At 37.4% G+C, this 16,491-nt stretch overlaps 1 protein-coding gene and 1 pseudogene across 1 annotated transcript; both read left to right on the forward strand.

Moving 5' to 3' along the window:
- Positions 1-620: 620 nt before the first annotated feature.
- Positions 621-4,363, forward strand: LOC122671815 (annotated as a pseudogene).
- Positions 4,364-14,099: 9,736 nt separating this feature from the next.
- LOC122672358 lies at positions 14,100-14,807 on the forward strand. The gene has a single exon (XM_043869850.1). The coding sequence runs from the start codon at positions 14,100-14,102 to the stop codon at positions 14,805-14,807; it is 708 nt and encodes a 235-aa protein (XP_043725785.1).
- Positions 14,808-16,491: the final 1,684 nt, after the last annotated feature.

The raw sequence follows: 16,491 nt of genomic DNA on the forward strand, positions 1-16,491 counted from the left end.
CCGCAAATAAAATTTCAACAAAGCATTTTTTTCCCCAGTTCTCACTTCAGAGAAGTTTCTGGTATCTATAGTGTTGACCACTAGGTCATAAACCACGTGAAATATATAAAATTTGTTTGGAATCATCGACATTGGTTCTTCTATCAACTAATTGGATGTCACATCTGTTGTGACATGGAGTCCAGGGAGTCCCCATTAATGTATGTATTGCTACAATTGCTGAGGAATAAGACTAGAGACTAACGAAAGAGTTCGTCTCTGTAGAGAAAAGATTTTCCACAAAATAAGATGTAGATGAGTAGATCCTTCATTCCCCTCTCTCTCTCTCTCTCTCTCTCTCTCTCTCTCTCTCTATATATATATATATATATATATATATATATATATAGACCTTGAAGGTTGGGTTATTGCTAGAAAAAATTGGGTTGAGATGGAGGGAAAATGAAATAATTTTCTTAGAGAACCCAATACCCATCATATCCATGGCCATTAACTACTCCTCCTTCCTTTCCCTTCTCCTTTCAATTGTTCTTCCTTTGTTTCTCTTTGCTGGTTGTTCTATAGAGAAGGTAGAGGCCTATAGATTCGCAGATATGACAACGAAACTTGAACTCCACACTCATGTTGTTTCAATTAGTTCCCTGATGCCAGCCGATGTTTGCTCTACTCCAGCCAAAGGTGATTTCTTTCAACTTTATGTTTGTGTTTGTATGGGTCTGGCTATGATTTCAAAACATATTTCAAGGAGTGGTTTCAATTTCGGATGGTGTTTGGTATGATTTTTGCACCTTTTTTGGTAGAATAAAAATTAATTTCAATAGAAATTCTAAAATACCTTAAGAGCTATTCTCCTATTTCGTACTATTTCATGCTAAACAATTCAATGAACTTATGCTTGTATTAGGGGTGTCAACAGGCCGGGTTGGGCCAGGCTTACCCTTAACCTAGCCCAACTCAAGGAGCCTTAACCTAAACCCAAGCCCGATCCTGCAAGGCAAAGCATACTCTCAACCAAACTCGACCCTAATAGAGTTTTTCCAAACCAGCCCGATCCTGATCGGCCTTGATTCACCTTGAATATCATCCATTGAGTCAAAGAACTAACAAAGCCCATCACAGCCCACTTGTATTAAGCCCAGGCTTTATTTTATGTAGCATATATAAAATCATGGAACATACAAAGCCCATCACACCCCACTTTTATATATATTATATATATATATATATATATATATAATACAAGGTCGGGCTGGCCCAGACAAGGCCAAGGCATCAACCCAAGCCCAGCCCAGTTCTACCAGGTCCTGCAAAACATTAAACCCAACCCGGCCCAGCCCTGTTTAGGCTCAGGGCGGGCTGGAGCTGATTGGTTTTTTTTGACATCCCTAACTTATAATGAGGGTAAAATTTTCATTTGACATTTGTAATAAGAATAAAACCAAAACAAGCCTCTCTCTCTCTACTAGGAAACCTACTCTTTTCCGCAACCTCTACTCCACCCTGAAACAACAACAACAACCATATGATGATAATAATGTTAAGGGAGAAAGGTCTCTGTCCGGGAGTGTGGCCTATGCCAGCACTCCCATGAGTCTATCTCTCTCCTCCCTATTTGAAAAGACACCTCTACCCCCTTGTTTTAAGGAGGAGAGAGATAGACACATGGGAGTGCTGGCATAGGCCACACTCTCGGACAGAAAACTGCCTCCCTAATATTAATAATGATAATAAGAATAATATTTTAATCAATCTCTTATGATATGCAGGGCAGAGCTTATTATAGATTCCCCTAAATTGTTTAGGGAATTAAATGTACTTGCAAATCTCTAGGCTGGGGTATCCCTAGATTTCCTAGAGATTGGTGGTTTTTTGAAACACTATGTACAATTTTTTCATTACTTATTATACATACGCTGATCTTTAGCAAAAAAAAATATTTGACTGTTTTCTCTCGTATGATATCAAACAGAGCCTTAATATATTTTAGTCAAATTCATAATGACTATATTTGACTACTCTTTTTGGTGGATTTCAAAAAGAGTCCATATCATATTTTAGTCAAAATTTTACCAAAAAATATTTTAGTCAAAATAATTGACTAGCCCTAAAGGTCTCTCTCTTTGGTATGATTTCAAATAGAGCCTTTATTTGTAATTTAGTTAAATATATTATTATTATTATTATTATTATTATTATTATTGCATTTCATAAATAGAGAGAATCTATTTTCAAAAATAAAGGTACCAAATGAATTTCTTATTCATGAATTTTTTTTCAACTGGTACATCCAAACAATTATAATTTCTTTACCAAAAAAACTGTCAACTTGTTTGAAGAAATTGATGTCAAATTAAGTAGATTCCTGTGCTTGCTTTATATAAAGTCTTTCACCAATCGCCATGGTCTTCATTCTCTAAACTTTATTTTATTTCCCTTTTCACTTTATGGGGCTTTTCCTACTTTTACAAAACAGCTTTAAGAAAAATTGGCAATATTCCCTAAACTGTTATATGTGGACTTTGGTCCAGAAATATTGTACATGTATGGTTGGTCATGGAGCTGCTAACAGTGTACAGGGGAATAGTCTGATCGGATCATACTTATCACTCCAAACAACAAGGCAAAAAAAGCTACTTTTATAATCAACTTTTCTTTAATTCTTTTGTATATAATATGTTCTCATTTTGCTCAATTGAAAGTAATATTTCTAACATTTTTTAAAGGGGAAAAGAGAGTAGCCTGATTGCGTGGCTCCAACACCTGAGCACAGGAGCACACAAAATTATTGTCTTGCCCCCAGTGAAATAAAAAAATCTCATCTAGGTTGTGGCTTTGCTATATTCGGCTGATAATCCCAACTTAATAAGTAAGTTGCATGAATCCAATCAAAGCAAAAAAAGAAAAGAGAGAAAAGTGACGTCTAACTAAAAAAGAGGAATGAAGAGATAGGAAAAGATGGACCGAAATAAGATGAGATATTAAAAAGACAATAAAAAATGGAAATTAGAAAGAAAATTAAAAATAAAACAAAGATATATATTAACAAGGGTTACCTTCTCGATCTATGTTTTCAGGTTCCGAAATCTTAAGCAGACAATTGCAAGTAGCTCACAAATATGGACCTTGCTCACCATTGAAGGAAGGGAAATAAAAAATCCCAAGTCTTCGTCAGATTCTCATCAACGACCAAACCCGAGTCAAGTACATCCATTCCAAAATCTCCAACCAACAGTCACCGGTAGCAGATTCTACAGTAAAACTTCCTGCCAACACTGGTGATTCCGGAAACTTCATTGTAAGGATTGGATTTGGAATACCAGAGCAAAATTTCACAGTAGAATTCGATACAGGTAGTGATCTCACTTGGATCCAATGCCAACCATGTGCCGGCCAATGTTATTCACAACAAGATCCCTACTTCAACTCTTCTGCTTCCTCCACCTATTCCAACATCCCATGTGGCTCCAACGTATGCTCGCAACTGAATTCAGCGGGTTACGCACAGTCATCCTGCACCACCAATTGTCTCTATAAGGTCAATTATGCTGACGGATCCTACTCTCAAGGCTACTATGCAACCGATACACTAACCCTATCTTCCTCTGATGTCTTCCACAATTTCGAATTCGGGTGTGGTCAGAACAACCAAGGCCTATTTGGTTCTGAAGATGGATTACTAGGCCTCGGCGGCAATCAGATCTCAATGGTATCACAGACTGCTCAAATGTATGGAAAGCTTTTCTCATATTGTCTTCCATCATCAACCAGCTCCACTGGTTTTCTTGCATTCGGTAGTCAAGTGGGTTCCTCTTCTACTGCTCAATACACTCCACTGTTAACAGATTCAAACTACTCCTCCTTCTATTACCTAAATATGACGGGTATAAGTGTTGGAGGGAAGAATTTAACAATCCCCCAATTAGTTTTTACAACTTCAGGAACCATTATAGATTCTGGAACTGTCATCACTCAGTTGGCACCACCAGCCTATTCAGCTCTTCGATCAGCATTTCGTCGAGCAATGTCCAAGTACCCCCCCCCCCCCCCCGCGCCACCGTATTATGAATTCGACACATGCTATAACTTGTCTGGATACAGTTCGGTAGAAATACCAACCATAGTATTGCATTTTGGCGGAGGTGCTGACTTGAATGTTCATCAGTCTGGGATTATCGTTCAAGCAAGCTCAACTCAATATTGCTTGGCTTTTATTGGAAACAGCGCTCCTACCGATTCGGGGATCCTTGGAAATATGCAACAACACACATTTGAGGTGGTTTATAATGTGGCAGCAGGAAAGCTGGGATTTGGCGCTGGTGCTTGTAGTTAATAAGAACCATCCCTTTGTAATATAAAGATAATATGGCCATATAAATCGAGTGAGTGATTGATTGGCAATAGAAATAAGAGGAATAAAAGAATAAGAAGTGAAACTGAATAAGCATGAGGAATAGAAGCTTATCATTTCTATGTTTCTATGTTGTATTTTCTTTTTTAATATATTGGTTGAGTTGTGGATTAAACCTATGGGTGTCAACTCTCAATCGGTATGTTCATGAATTCGGTAAGTTTAATTTGGTTCAATGCAGGAGAGAGAAAGGAGAAACCAAAACCATATCGTACCAAAACTCAAATGCATTTTAAAACCGAATTGGTTCAGTTTCAAAACATCTTTTATTTGGTTTCATAAACGGTTTCTTATTACTTTCGGTTCAATTTTGTATTAGTATGATTTTTATATGCTTTTATAAACCATATCTCATATAAACACCGAAAAACACTAAGAAACAAAAAGTGCTGCACTTGTGGGAGATGGCTTGACTTCAACAAAAAGAGCTTTTGATTGATGCTTGAATTTTGCTCTTGTAGACACCACATTTTGACACCTTGGAAGTGTGTCTTGGCAATGATGGTCAAGGACGTAACTCGTGTGGTGACTGAATGCTAAGAATTACCAAATTACCCCTTCTCCACTTTTTGTAACCAAACTGTCCCAAATGGAGCTTAAACCCTTAACATAGCCGTATTTAACCATTTTAAGTCCACATCTGAAGTTTCACCCAAATCCAACACCTTTGTGAAAATGACTGTTTTGCCCCTGGCACGGTTCTCGATATCTAGACAACCCGATTTAGTCTGAAACACTTTGGATGACCTCATTTGGTCATATTAAGCTTTCACGTAAAGTTTTGGCCAAATCGGATAACTTTTATAAAAATGACTATTTTACCCCTGGCATGGTTCTTGGTACCCGAGCCACCTGATGTGACCTGAAACCATTTGGATAACTTTATTTGGTCATATTGTGCTTACACATAAAATTTCATGTAATTCCGGTATCATTTGGACCTTGATCGGTGTGAAACACCATTTATGTGCTTTCTTCGATATCCATGCCACTTTTAGTCAAAATCTGGCTACATCATCCACACGGATGGAAATTACGTGTTGCGACCTTCGCGTCGATATGTGGCATGCAAAAAACGGCCACCTGGATCAAAAGATATTGATCTTTGAATGTGGACCCTTTAAAATGGAATCTTTAAAAGGTTTATATAAAAATATAAAAAAAGTTTACTAAACCGAGTCAGACCGGGTTAACCCGACCCGGACCAACCCGGCCTGACCCAGTCAGGCTGGGCCTGTCGGCAGGCCACAAGGCCCACCATTCCCCACACATGGGCATGGCCCCATGCCCACTTGGTTGCCAAAGTCTTGGCTGCACCGGCCTAGGCTGCCCAGCAGGCCTAGGCATGCCCAAGTCAAGCTCATGTGCGCCCATCCACTAGCACCTGCCAGCCCCAGGTGCCCACCAGCCTCTTGTCCCCTGCCTTCAATGCCCCAGGGCTCATTCAGTCATTTCCTCGAACACTTTTTTTTCCTATAAATAGGCTGTGTTTTTTAGGGTTTAAGGACAGATAAAAATTATTTAAAAATTACCTTCACGCAGTCCTTGATCCCCTCTTTCCAACCATGATTTTCTCATCGATATATTATTCTTCATTACTGATATAAAATTCTGTAAATACCCCTTCTTCACCACTCTTTCAATTCGGAGCAACCACACTTGGAACGGCTTTTGGAGGTTTCCGGCGACTATTTACGGTTAAACAAGGTTACTCAAGCTGATCCTAGGCACTTCCACGCTTCAAGGGTATTTTCCCATGTTTTTTACTTATTTTTAAGCATTTGTTTTGATTTTCTTTACAACAAAGGTTGTTTTTCAGTTATAAAAATATTAAAAATAATTCAAGAGCGATAAAATTATGAAATTTTCAGGGATGATTCTTACCACTATGTTTGATATTCATTAATTTTCTAAAACTCCAAATAATTTTTTTTGTGACATTTTTGTGCCTATGAAGGATTTCGGATTATGTAAAACCTGAGCATGTGGGTGGGTATTTGGACAAATTTATTGTGACCATGTTAAGGATCATGTTTTGATTAGTGGGAATGGGCTCTGGTTTGATCCAATTCGGATCTGTGATTGGGATTTTGTATTTTTCTTTGTTTTCCCTTCTTTTTCAGCATTTCAGAAAATAGTCAAATAGTATAAATGCATAAAAATTCACAAAAAAAATTATGGAATGCATATTTCATCATGCTTGATTTTATGGAATCATTATCCACTGACATGCATGTTTGATCGTTTTTATATGTGTTCCACACCCCATTTAGGGATATAAGTGTCATTTTTCTAATTATAATGAAAAATTCTGGAAAAATAAGAAAAAATATTTTCATGCATGACATTCTGTTTTAGAATGTTTTAGGATGTTTTCATATGCAAACGTGACCATCATGCTTGATAAATATGCATAAAAAGTCATTTTCGCCCTTCGGGGGCGTTTTGGTAATTTACCAAATGTGGGCCCAGACTATCATTCTGGAAATATCATTTGGTGTGTTCAGTCATTTTAGGATGTTTAACATCTTTCGATGCCTACAATGATCCTAAGTGTCTTTTTGACACTTTTACCATTTTGCCCTTAGGGGCATTTTGGTCATTTTGCGACCAAACCTTGTTTAGGATCCTGAAAAGGCTCCTGCTACTTTTGCCGCATGTTTTAACAGTAATAAACATGTTTTAAGCATAAGTCAGCATTTTCATGAATTATCATGCATTTTCTATACGTTTGCCATAACAGGGGTATTTTGGTAATTTTTACCACCTCACATTTCCTTAGCATTTCATATGCTTTTGATGATCCAAATGCATGATGTTAATGTTATTAAATCATGTTTTGCTTATTTACAGCATTTAAATATGATTTCATGCCTTTGTACATATTTTGGCCCTCTAGGGGCATTTTTAAATATGATTTCATGCCTTTGTACATATTTTGGCCCTCTAGGGGCATTTTCATAATTTTGACCATTTTGGCTCTTAATTAAGTTTGTATTCTAGGTAATTATCCTTCTTCATGATATAATCATAGGATTAGGGTCTTAATCACTTTTGTACAGTTAACCTTATTTTTACCATAGGGTTAGGTTTTCTAACTTGAATAAAACACAAATAAATTAGTTTAATTAAGTGCATAATATGTATAACACAACAATACACAACAGAGTTTGGTTTAGGAAGATCGGTCGTCGGCCGGGCGGTTGCTGGGTGCCTAACACCTTCCTAGCCCGTAACTTGACACTTACTCAAAGATCTGGGGCAGACCATCCATTGAGTCATTGGAGTTAATTTAGCATCCCTTCTGCGAAGGAGGGGCACCATTCATGGGTCCTAGACCCTAAATCTAGGTGGCGACTCCCATTTTTCCCATTTTTTTCTTCCCCCCGGGTACACGCCAGCGACCCTCCATCCGCTGCACCTATAGCTCTCAATTGATTTGAAAATCACACAAAAAGGTCTTTTAATTGCTAGTACTTGAGGGGTTTCAAGTGTTGTGTATAGAGCTAAGAAGATGCTCTATTTATACAAAAAATCTAGAGTAAGTTTGAGTCTCAACGGATCTAAAATAGCTAGTTTTTAGTCAAATCGATTGACCACTTTATGTGTCGGTTGACCACTTGAGAGAGCTGTTACAAAAATATAGCCCTTGGAGCCAATTTGTACCAACCGGTCGACTGTTGATTGATCGGTTGTGGAACGGGTTGGTTTTGGGCGATCGGTTCCCCAACTGGTTCGTCCCACTTCAATTCTATAGGCAACGGTCGGTCTTTGTAAAGATCAACCGGTCAATCGGTTCTGAAACAGGTTCACAAAATGGGCATTTTCTGGATTTTCTTCTTGTGGGCAACTACACGTATTAAAGCCTATCAATTCTAAGGCCATTATGGTATATGAATCAGCCTCTTAAGGTTTCTAATGTGTATGATGTATGCAATGAAAATGTATGCAATACAAGATGCGTAAGAGGTGTGTGTGCCTAATGGTCTTGAGTCTTCAGTCTTGAGTTTTATCTTGACATCTTCAAAGATGTTCTTCAATCTTCAAAAGATCTTGTTTAGATCTTCCTATTGAAGAGGCTACGCATGACTTCACAGCTTTCTTGATCATTCAAAAATCTTCAAGTCTTTTGGTTCTATACTGCTTGGCTTCTTAGCTTGATGTCCATTTTTAAACCTGTTTACACATATGCATTTTCTTGTGTCAAATTGTTTATTATCATCAAAACCAATAAGTGGGGAGAGAAGTGATTTCCAAATAGATGCTTCACTGTCACAATTGGCTCCCTCCATTTTAGCAGCCGTAGTTTGAACAATTCTACGGCAATCACATTGACCGGTTGAAAGGGATCTTTGTCCACGAGCATGATCTCTTTTCCCTGAGTAGGGAACTTCAATCGTCCATCATTGACACTTCCTGCAAGGCTATACACAAAACAATACAACCATTAGTTTGGTGTATGTAGGAATTATGCCATTTGCAATATCTTTTATCCTTGATCTCATCAACAGAGGGTATATGATGTCCCTTGGACAACTTAATCTGCATATCCTTCAGCAAATGGCCAAAGATTAACATAGCCTTTGATGCATCATAGGAATAACTATTCCTAACATCGAAACTTCTAGCTTAAATCGGTCTAGATGGTGCATTTATGCTTGACTGTTTGTTAGGATGGTTTAGCGCTTTGTAACATATGGTTTTCTAGATATGATCTCAGTAATGCTGACTTCGCAGTCCTCATCGCCGGTCTCAAATTCAGTATAATTGGCCAACTTTTTCCCTCTAGCACCCATAATTGCTAATCTTGGCTGATTATAATAGGTTCCCAAAGAGGAAGTCTTACGTTGTTCCTCCTCTTTAAGAAGGATTTCATAACTTGTAGCTTGGGCCACCAATTGACTAAGGTCAACGAATTCCTGATCGACAAAACACTTTCTTAACTCGAAAGACAATCCACCTAAGGCCATTTTCGCATATTCATTCTCTCGCAAGATGGTTGGACATATATATATATATATATATATATATATATTCACTAGTAAACTTTCACGTCCAGATGCATGTGGGTATTTCTTTCTCGTTGTAGAAAGATAAAATGATACGTAGTACATAATATACAGTTAGGGTCAGGTGCATAATATACACCTGACCCTAAGTTCTAAAAGTATAAATACCTTGGTTAGCATTAGCTAGTTGTTTGTCAACTCGTACACCAAAAGAAGTGAATGAGAATATGCTATTATAAGCAAGTATGAATCTTCTAAATTCAATAGGTTCTTCTTCTTGAGACGTGAATAATTGGTATAATTCTTCAAAAACCTTTGAAGGAGTGAGAACAATATTTCCATTGGAACAACAAAATGAAGGTGATTCATTTTTAAAATTTTTAGCTCCACAATATATACATGAATGGATTTTTTAAGCACATGTAATTTAGAGCATTCTGGTTCATAATCTCCTAGATTGAAAAAAAAATTAAGGATTATACAACAAATTAATATAAATGCGTATTTATTATAATGAATTGTAATACTTACCTTCTGTAAATAAAATTTGTTGATTTTCATTTGGAGAAGTTGATGGAATAGCACTTGATCTTGTTAGTTGTGCTTTGAGCATCCATTTTGTTTACATTTCACTGATTCTTGTTGTTTTGTTAAGACAAATACAAATTTTCAAAATATTTTTAAAATAATTTTATTCCGTTTAAAGTACTATAGAATAAGCAATTTTGTCCTTTTAAAGTAGTATAGAATTTAAATTTATATCACACCTTGATTATTTTTTTTTTGCATTTCGTATAAGTGCCTTTTGTATTCATTGAATCTTTGGCGTTGATTTGGTGTATGTTGTTTTCTTGATGTCATTTTATACTTTCAATAAAGTGAGAAATCCTGAATAGTTCAAAACAATGATAATTTATTTAATTTCATAACGTCAAAAGAACGTTGCAAACACACTACTTGATTTTGTCTTTATATTTAACAAGTTGTAACCAACATATTTCAATTTCAACTATTAAAAAAAAAAAAAACCCAACATATTTCAACTAAGCAGTTATGGTTATTTTATTATCACTGGTAATATCAGATATGAGTGTAAATTATCGTGGAATAGTTTTTAATAATTAATTTTTTTTACTAAGAAATAATAGTGGATTGTATAATTTGATCATCAAAACAACCTATATGTATTTTATTTCATTTCATAGCATAAAAAACATTTCAAAATTAATTTTCTTTTATTGTAACATCTCTACTGTAATAGTCTTTTTAATATCTGTTATAGTTTGTTATGTCTAACAAATATAATTTACTTTTAAAAAAAATTCTTTTAATATTTTATTATAATTGTTTAATACGTTTTCAAATAAATCAGAATTAGAAAACAATCAGGGGTAGACATCAGAGATTTGCGTGAAAGTAGAATTTTATATTGGATATTTTATTTGATTCAAATCTTGTATACTTTCATTGACTTTTCTAACCTGTGTATTCTTTCATTGAGTTTTTTAACCTTGTTGACATGTTTTAAAGTAAAATGATTATAATAGAATTGGTCCATTGTTGTAAATGTTTATGTTTTATTTTTAGTATTTTAGTTTTTGTTTTCGTAATATTTTTATTTTTTTTTGAATTTCTATTAAAATTCAGTTTTTTATTTTATTTTTTTTGCTTTTTGCTTCTGTAATTTTTATGTATCATTTTTATTTATAGTTTTTTAGTTTTTGTTTCTGTAATATTTTTAGTTTTCTAAATTTCAATGAGTTTTCTAACCTCTTGACATGTTTTAAAGTAAAATGATTCTAATAAAATTGGTCCAATGTTGTAAATGCTTATATTATTTTTAGTTTTTGTTTCTATAATATTTTTAGTTTTATATTTTCAATAAAGTCACAAATCCTGAGTAATTGAAAATAATGATAATTAATTTTATTTCATATCATCCAAAGAAGACATAGTACTTAATTTCATTAATAAAGTATATATTTCAATTCATAGCCTAAAAAACATTTCAAAACTAATTTAGTTTTACTGTCATATATCTACTGTAAGAGTTTTTTTTAATTTCTTTTTCAGTTTGTTATGTCTAAAAAATAGAAATTACTCTAAAAAAAATTAAAACCTAGAGAGATAGGGAGACAAAAAAGAGTTGAAGAGAAAAAAGTATCGACTGAGAGAGGGAGAGAGAGACATCATGAGAAGGGGGGGGGGGAGAGAGAGAGAGAGAGACGGTGGGAAATATATCTAGAGAAAAAGAGGGAGTGGAATATCGAGGGAGAGAGAAGGCACTTCACAAATCTAATATCTATTCGAATTGCAACATTGTTTTAAAAATTTTTGTATATTTCAATTCTTTTTTTTTTTTTAAGGTGTAACTATTAGTTGTGGCTAGAAAAACTCAGATTTATGGCAAATAAAACATAATAAGACGGAGAGGAATATCGGGATATAGAGAAAGATAGTGACAGAGGGGGCACCTCACAAATCTAATATCTACTCGAATTGCAACATTGTTTTAATATTTTTTATATATTTTAATCTATTTTCTACAATCAAAATGAGAGCTTTCTATGAAGAAAATATCCAAATTGATGCTGCTAATAATTTATGAACTATTATCAAACTATCTGTTGGAATAAAATAAGCAACAAAAATAAGTATAACATAGGAATTTATGCCTTATTATTAAAATATTTGTAGGCAAAAATGAGAAACAAAAATAAGTATAAATAAAATTGCACCTTTTGTCTGAGAATATTGAATATTGTTGTCATTGGAGTGAGAGGGAGACTTTAGAGGAAATGTTGTTGTTGGAGAGAGGGAGAAAATTGAAAGGATAATTAGGAGAGAAAATAGGAAGAAGAGTCTCTGTTTCAACAGGCGTCAATTTTTTTGGTAGCTAATTATTCGTTGGAGACAGAGTTTTTTTTTTATTTAAGGGTCAAAGTTGGAGAGAGAGAGAGTTGAACGTTGGAGAGGGACTGGTTGGAATTATTTTGCAGAGAGAGAATTAGTCATGAGAAAGAGAGACTTGATAGAAAATAGGAGAGTTGATCATTTGAGAGGGACTGCTTTGTAATTATTTTGGAGAGAGAGAGACTTGAGAGAAAATAGGAGATGATATAGGAAGAAGGGGGTGATTACTTGAACAAAAGTTTAGATGGTAGTTACGTGGGGAAAATAGGAAAGAGAAACTTGATGGTAGCTAATTATTCATTACAGAGAGAGTTTTTTTTGGGGGGGTCAAAGTTGGAGAGAGAGAGTTGAACGTTGGAGAGGGACTAGTTGGAATTATTTTGCAAAGAGAGAATTAGTCATGAGAAAGAGAGACTTGATAGAAAATAGGAGAGTTGATCGCTTGAACAGTAAACCTAGCTATATACTCCAAAATGGACATATTGTCTTCTCCAAAGAACTTTGCAAACTTTAGAATCTTTTGGTTCCTATCAAAATCGATCAAATCCAGGTGTTCAGGATATGTCTTCCTATACACCGGTCAGGTAATCATTCTGAATAAGGGATTAATCTGCTTTTGGATTAAATGAGTTAACTCTCCTTGCTCTACAAATACCTGCTTAGCCAGATTTGCTTGTCCTACGAACGGCTGCCTTTCATACATTTCGGCCTGCCCTCCTTAGGGGGGTGGTTGGCTGATGTATGACCATTCCTGCTCAGGAAGATTTAACCTTGGAATAGTTGGCCTTTAATAGAAGCTAGCATTTCCACATCTGGTAAGGTTTCCTCCTACAGTCCGGTATCCTTTGACCAAGACTGAATTTGCCCCTGAAACTATAGGGTTAATAGCTTAAGCCGCTGATGCAACACTTAGATCCTGAGGTGATGCCTTTAGTGGATCCATTTCCACTATTTGGTTGACTTGACATGCCAATATGTCCGGTCTGATTAACTAACAGACTTCCTCCTTTCGCAATGCAAGAGACCTGGGCGAAAGGGGCTTAGTCAATACAAAGTTGGCCCCATTGTTGAGGTTGGTGTTGAGTTACAACCACAAACATAAGTTACTCGAAATGGGCATGTTGCCTGTTGTACGACTAAGTCATTGCGGCTGCTATTTGCCACATGTCATCTATCACATGACATAGACATCCTTGTAACGTTGCAACCAACTGGCGATGTTGCCCCCTGCTGGTCACCATTTCCTGTTGAACTGGAGTTTTCAAGTCCATCCTCGTTGCACGAGCTTGATCTCGTATGAACCATTCTCACTAGGAGTGTCCCACTAGTACTGGGCATGCCAAAATTGCTTCCCCACTAGTACTAGTGGTAAGCTAGCTAATTGTTTCCCACTAGTATTGGGCGCGCCAAAATTGATCTCGTATGCAATCCTATCTTACCACTAGTACTAGACTTCATGCAATCCCATGCAATCCTATGCAATCCTATGAATCTCCCTCCATCCCCAATGATGTTTTTTTAGGCCATGGCCTCTCCTCCTTCCTCCCCCTCTCACAAGCCTTCTCTTAGTCAAATCCTTACACACAAGTTGACACCCAAAAACTGTCTATTGGAAGACTCAAATAGTTCCTTACCTCAAAGGCCAACGATTCTATGGCCATGTTGATGGCTCCAATCCATGTCCTTCCGATGCAACTAAAGTTGATGCCTGGTGTGAAAAAGGTGCCTCCATAATGAGTATTATAATCTCCTCCCTCTCTGATGATGCGATGCCTCTCACCGGTGGGCGTGAAACAAGTAAGGAAATATGGGATGCTCTTCATGCAGCATTCAGCTTTGCCTCTACCACCCACATTCTCTCTCAAAATGTGGCCCTACAGAACCTTGTCCATAAACTCGACGAGAATGTCACTCAGTTTCTCCATCGGGCCAAAGCCCTCTCTGATGAACTCAGTGTTACAGGAAAGCCCCTCCCCACGGAGGATTTGAATATACACATTTTTCGTGCTCTTCATCCTAAGTTTGAATCTATGGTCTCTGCAGTGATGGATCGCAGTGAACCAATCTCATACACTGAACTTCATGGGCTGCTCCTCAGCCATGAATATCTTATTGCTTCTCGTCAAGCCGTGTCAGATCCGACTGCTAATGGTAGTGCCAATATTGCTTCTCAACAATCTCGTGGCCCTCCCTCTCACCCTTACGGCCATGGCTCTCCCACTGGTCGTGGTTGTGTTGGGGGAGGCCGTGGTGCTCCAACTGGCCCTAGTGGGTTTGGGCACTCCAACGCCTATGCTCACAGTCCTTGTACAATCTGCGGTCATACCAATCACCAAGCACCATCATGCTATTATCACAACAAACAACTTGGCCAATCCACCCAAACCACTTTTTCCACTACCAATCAGTCATATACCCAACCTTCTGCTTACCTAACTGCAAATCAGCCACCATTACTGCCCAATCCACCCATGTAATACCCTCACCAACCAAATCAGCCCCATTACCATCAACCGAATCAGCCTCAGTACCCTCACCCGCATCAGCCTCATTACTCACACCCTCCCCTGCCATCTACCCCATCCGGCATTCACCATTGGCTTCCCGACACGGGCGCCACACATCATGCAACACCTGATCTGCAATCTCTATCCTCTTATGCTCCGTACAATGGTAAGAACAATCTTATGGTTGGTGATGGTAATTATGTCCCTATTTCTCATGTTGGTTCTTCTTCTCTCCCATCCCCCTCTCGTTCTTTAGTTCTTTGTAATATTTTGCATGTTCCGTCTCTCACCAATTCTTTGCTTTCTGTCCATAAATTTGCTTCTAACAATAACGTGTTTTTTGAATTTCATACCTCTCATTTCAATGTGAAGGATCCGACGTCCAATCAAATTCTGCTTACGGGGCCTAGTCATAATGGTCTCTCCTACCTGCCGTCGATCCAGCCATCAATCCATCTTGCACATCTCACCTCTTATGATCGTTGGCATCAACGGCTTGGCCATCCCAATGATCGTTCTCTTCGACTCATGTTTCGTGATATCAAGATTCCTTCATCGCCTCACTTGTTTTCTGCTTGCCAAATTGGCAAATCTTCTCGTTTAAGTCTTCGTGAAACAAATAATCGTAGCAAATTTCCTCTTGATTTGATATTTAGTGACGTTTGGAGACCAGCCCCTATTGTTTCTTCTCTTGGACATCGCTATTTCATTATTTTTGTGGACGATTTTACTAGATTTATTTGGTTTTATCCCGTAACAGTTAAATCTGATGCATTCTCTACTTTCAAGCAATTTCAAGCCCTTGTTGAAAGGCAGTTCTGCCACCCTTGGCATTCATCATCATGTTTCATGCCCCCACACTCATGAACAATAGGGCACTGTCGAAAGGCGTAATCGCCATATTATTAAAACTGGGCTCACCCTATTGGCCCATGGTTCTGTTCCACAGGCTTATTGGGATTATGCCTTTGAAACGGCAATGTACCTAATCAATCGGATGCCCTCTCCTACCATTGGCAATGTTTTTTTCCTTGTAAATCCGGGCATTCTCATATGCCTCATTCCTAAGCTCTTCCAACTCAGATAGTTGGAGTTTCCTATGGGCACCTGCAGTGGGTAGGTCAAAGTTAAGCTTCTAGATAGCCCAAAAGGCCTTGTGCTCAATCTCTACAGGTAAGTGACATGCCTTTTCATACACCAGATGGTACGAAGATTGACCAAGATCGATCTTGAAGTCTGTCCTATGGCCCACAATGAATCTACCAATCGGTTAGACGAAACCTTGCGGTTCGGGTTGATGGTTTTCTCAAGAATTTTCTTGATCTGCCTATTTGAAACCTCAACCTGGCCACTGGTCTGGGGATGGTAGGGTGTGGCCAACTTATGGACGACACCATACTTTTTCATGAGGGCCTCAAAAGGCCGATTACAAAAATGCTTACCCTGATCACTAATGATAGCCCGGGGAGTACCAAAACGGGAGAAGATGTTCTCCTTCAGAAATTTCACAACCACCTTGTGGTCATTGGTCTTACAAGAAACTACCTCAATCCATTTGGACACATAGTCCACACAAGTAATATGTACAGGTTACCAAAAGAGTTAGGGAAAGGCCCCATGAAATCAATACCCCATACATCAAACACCTCAACCA

This window comes from Telopea speciosissima, chromosome 8 (genome assembly GCF_018873765.1).
Source record: "Telopea speciosissima isolate NSW1024214 ecotype Mountain lineage chromosome 8, Tspe_v1, whole genome shotgun sequence".
Lineage (NCBI taxonomy): Eukaryota > Viridiplantae > Streptophyta > Magnoliopsida > Proteales > Proteaceae > Telopea > Telopea speciosissima.

What these genes read in the sequence shown, in the direction of transcription:
- LOC122672358 (XM_043869850.1), top strand. Translation starts at nt 14,100, where the DNA reads ATGCCTCTCACCGGTGGGCGTGAAACAAGTAAGGAAATATGGGATGCT.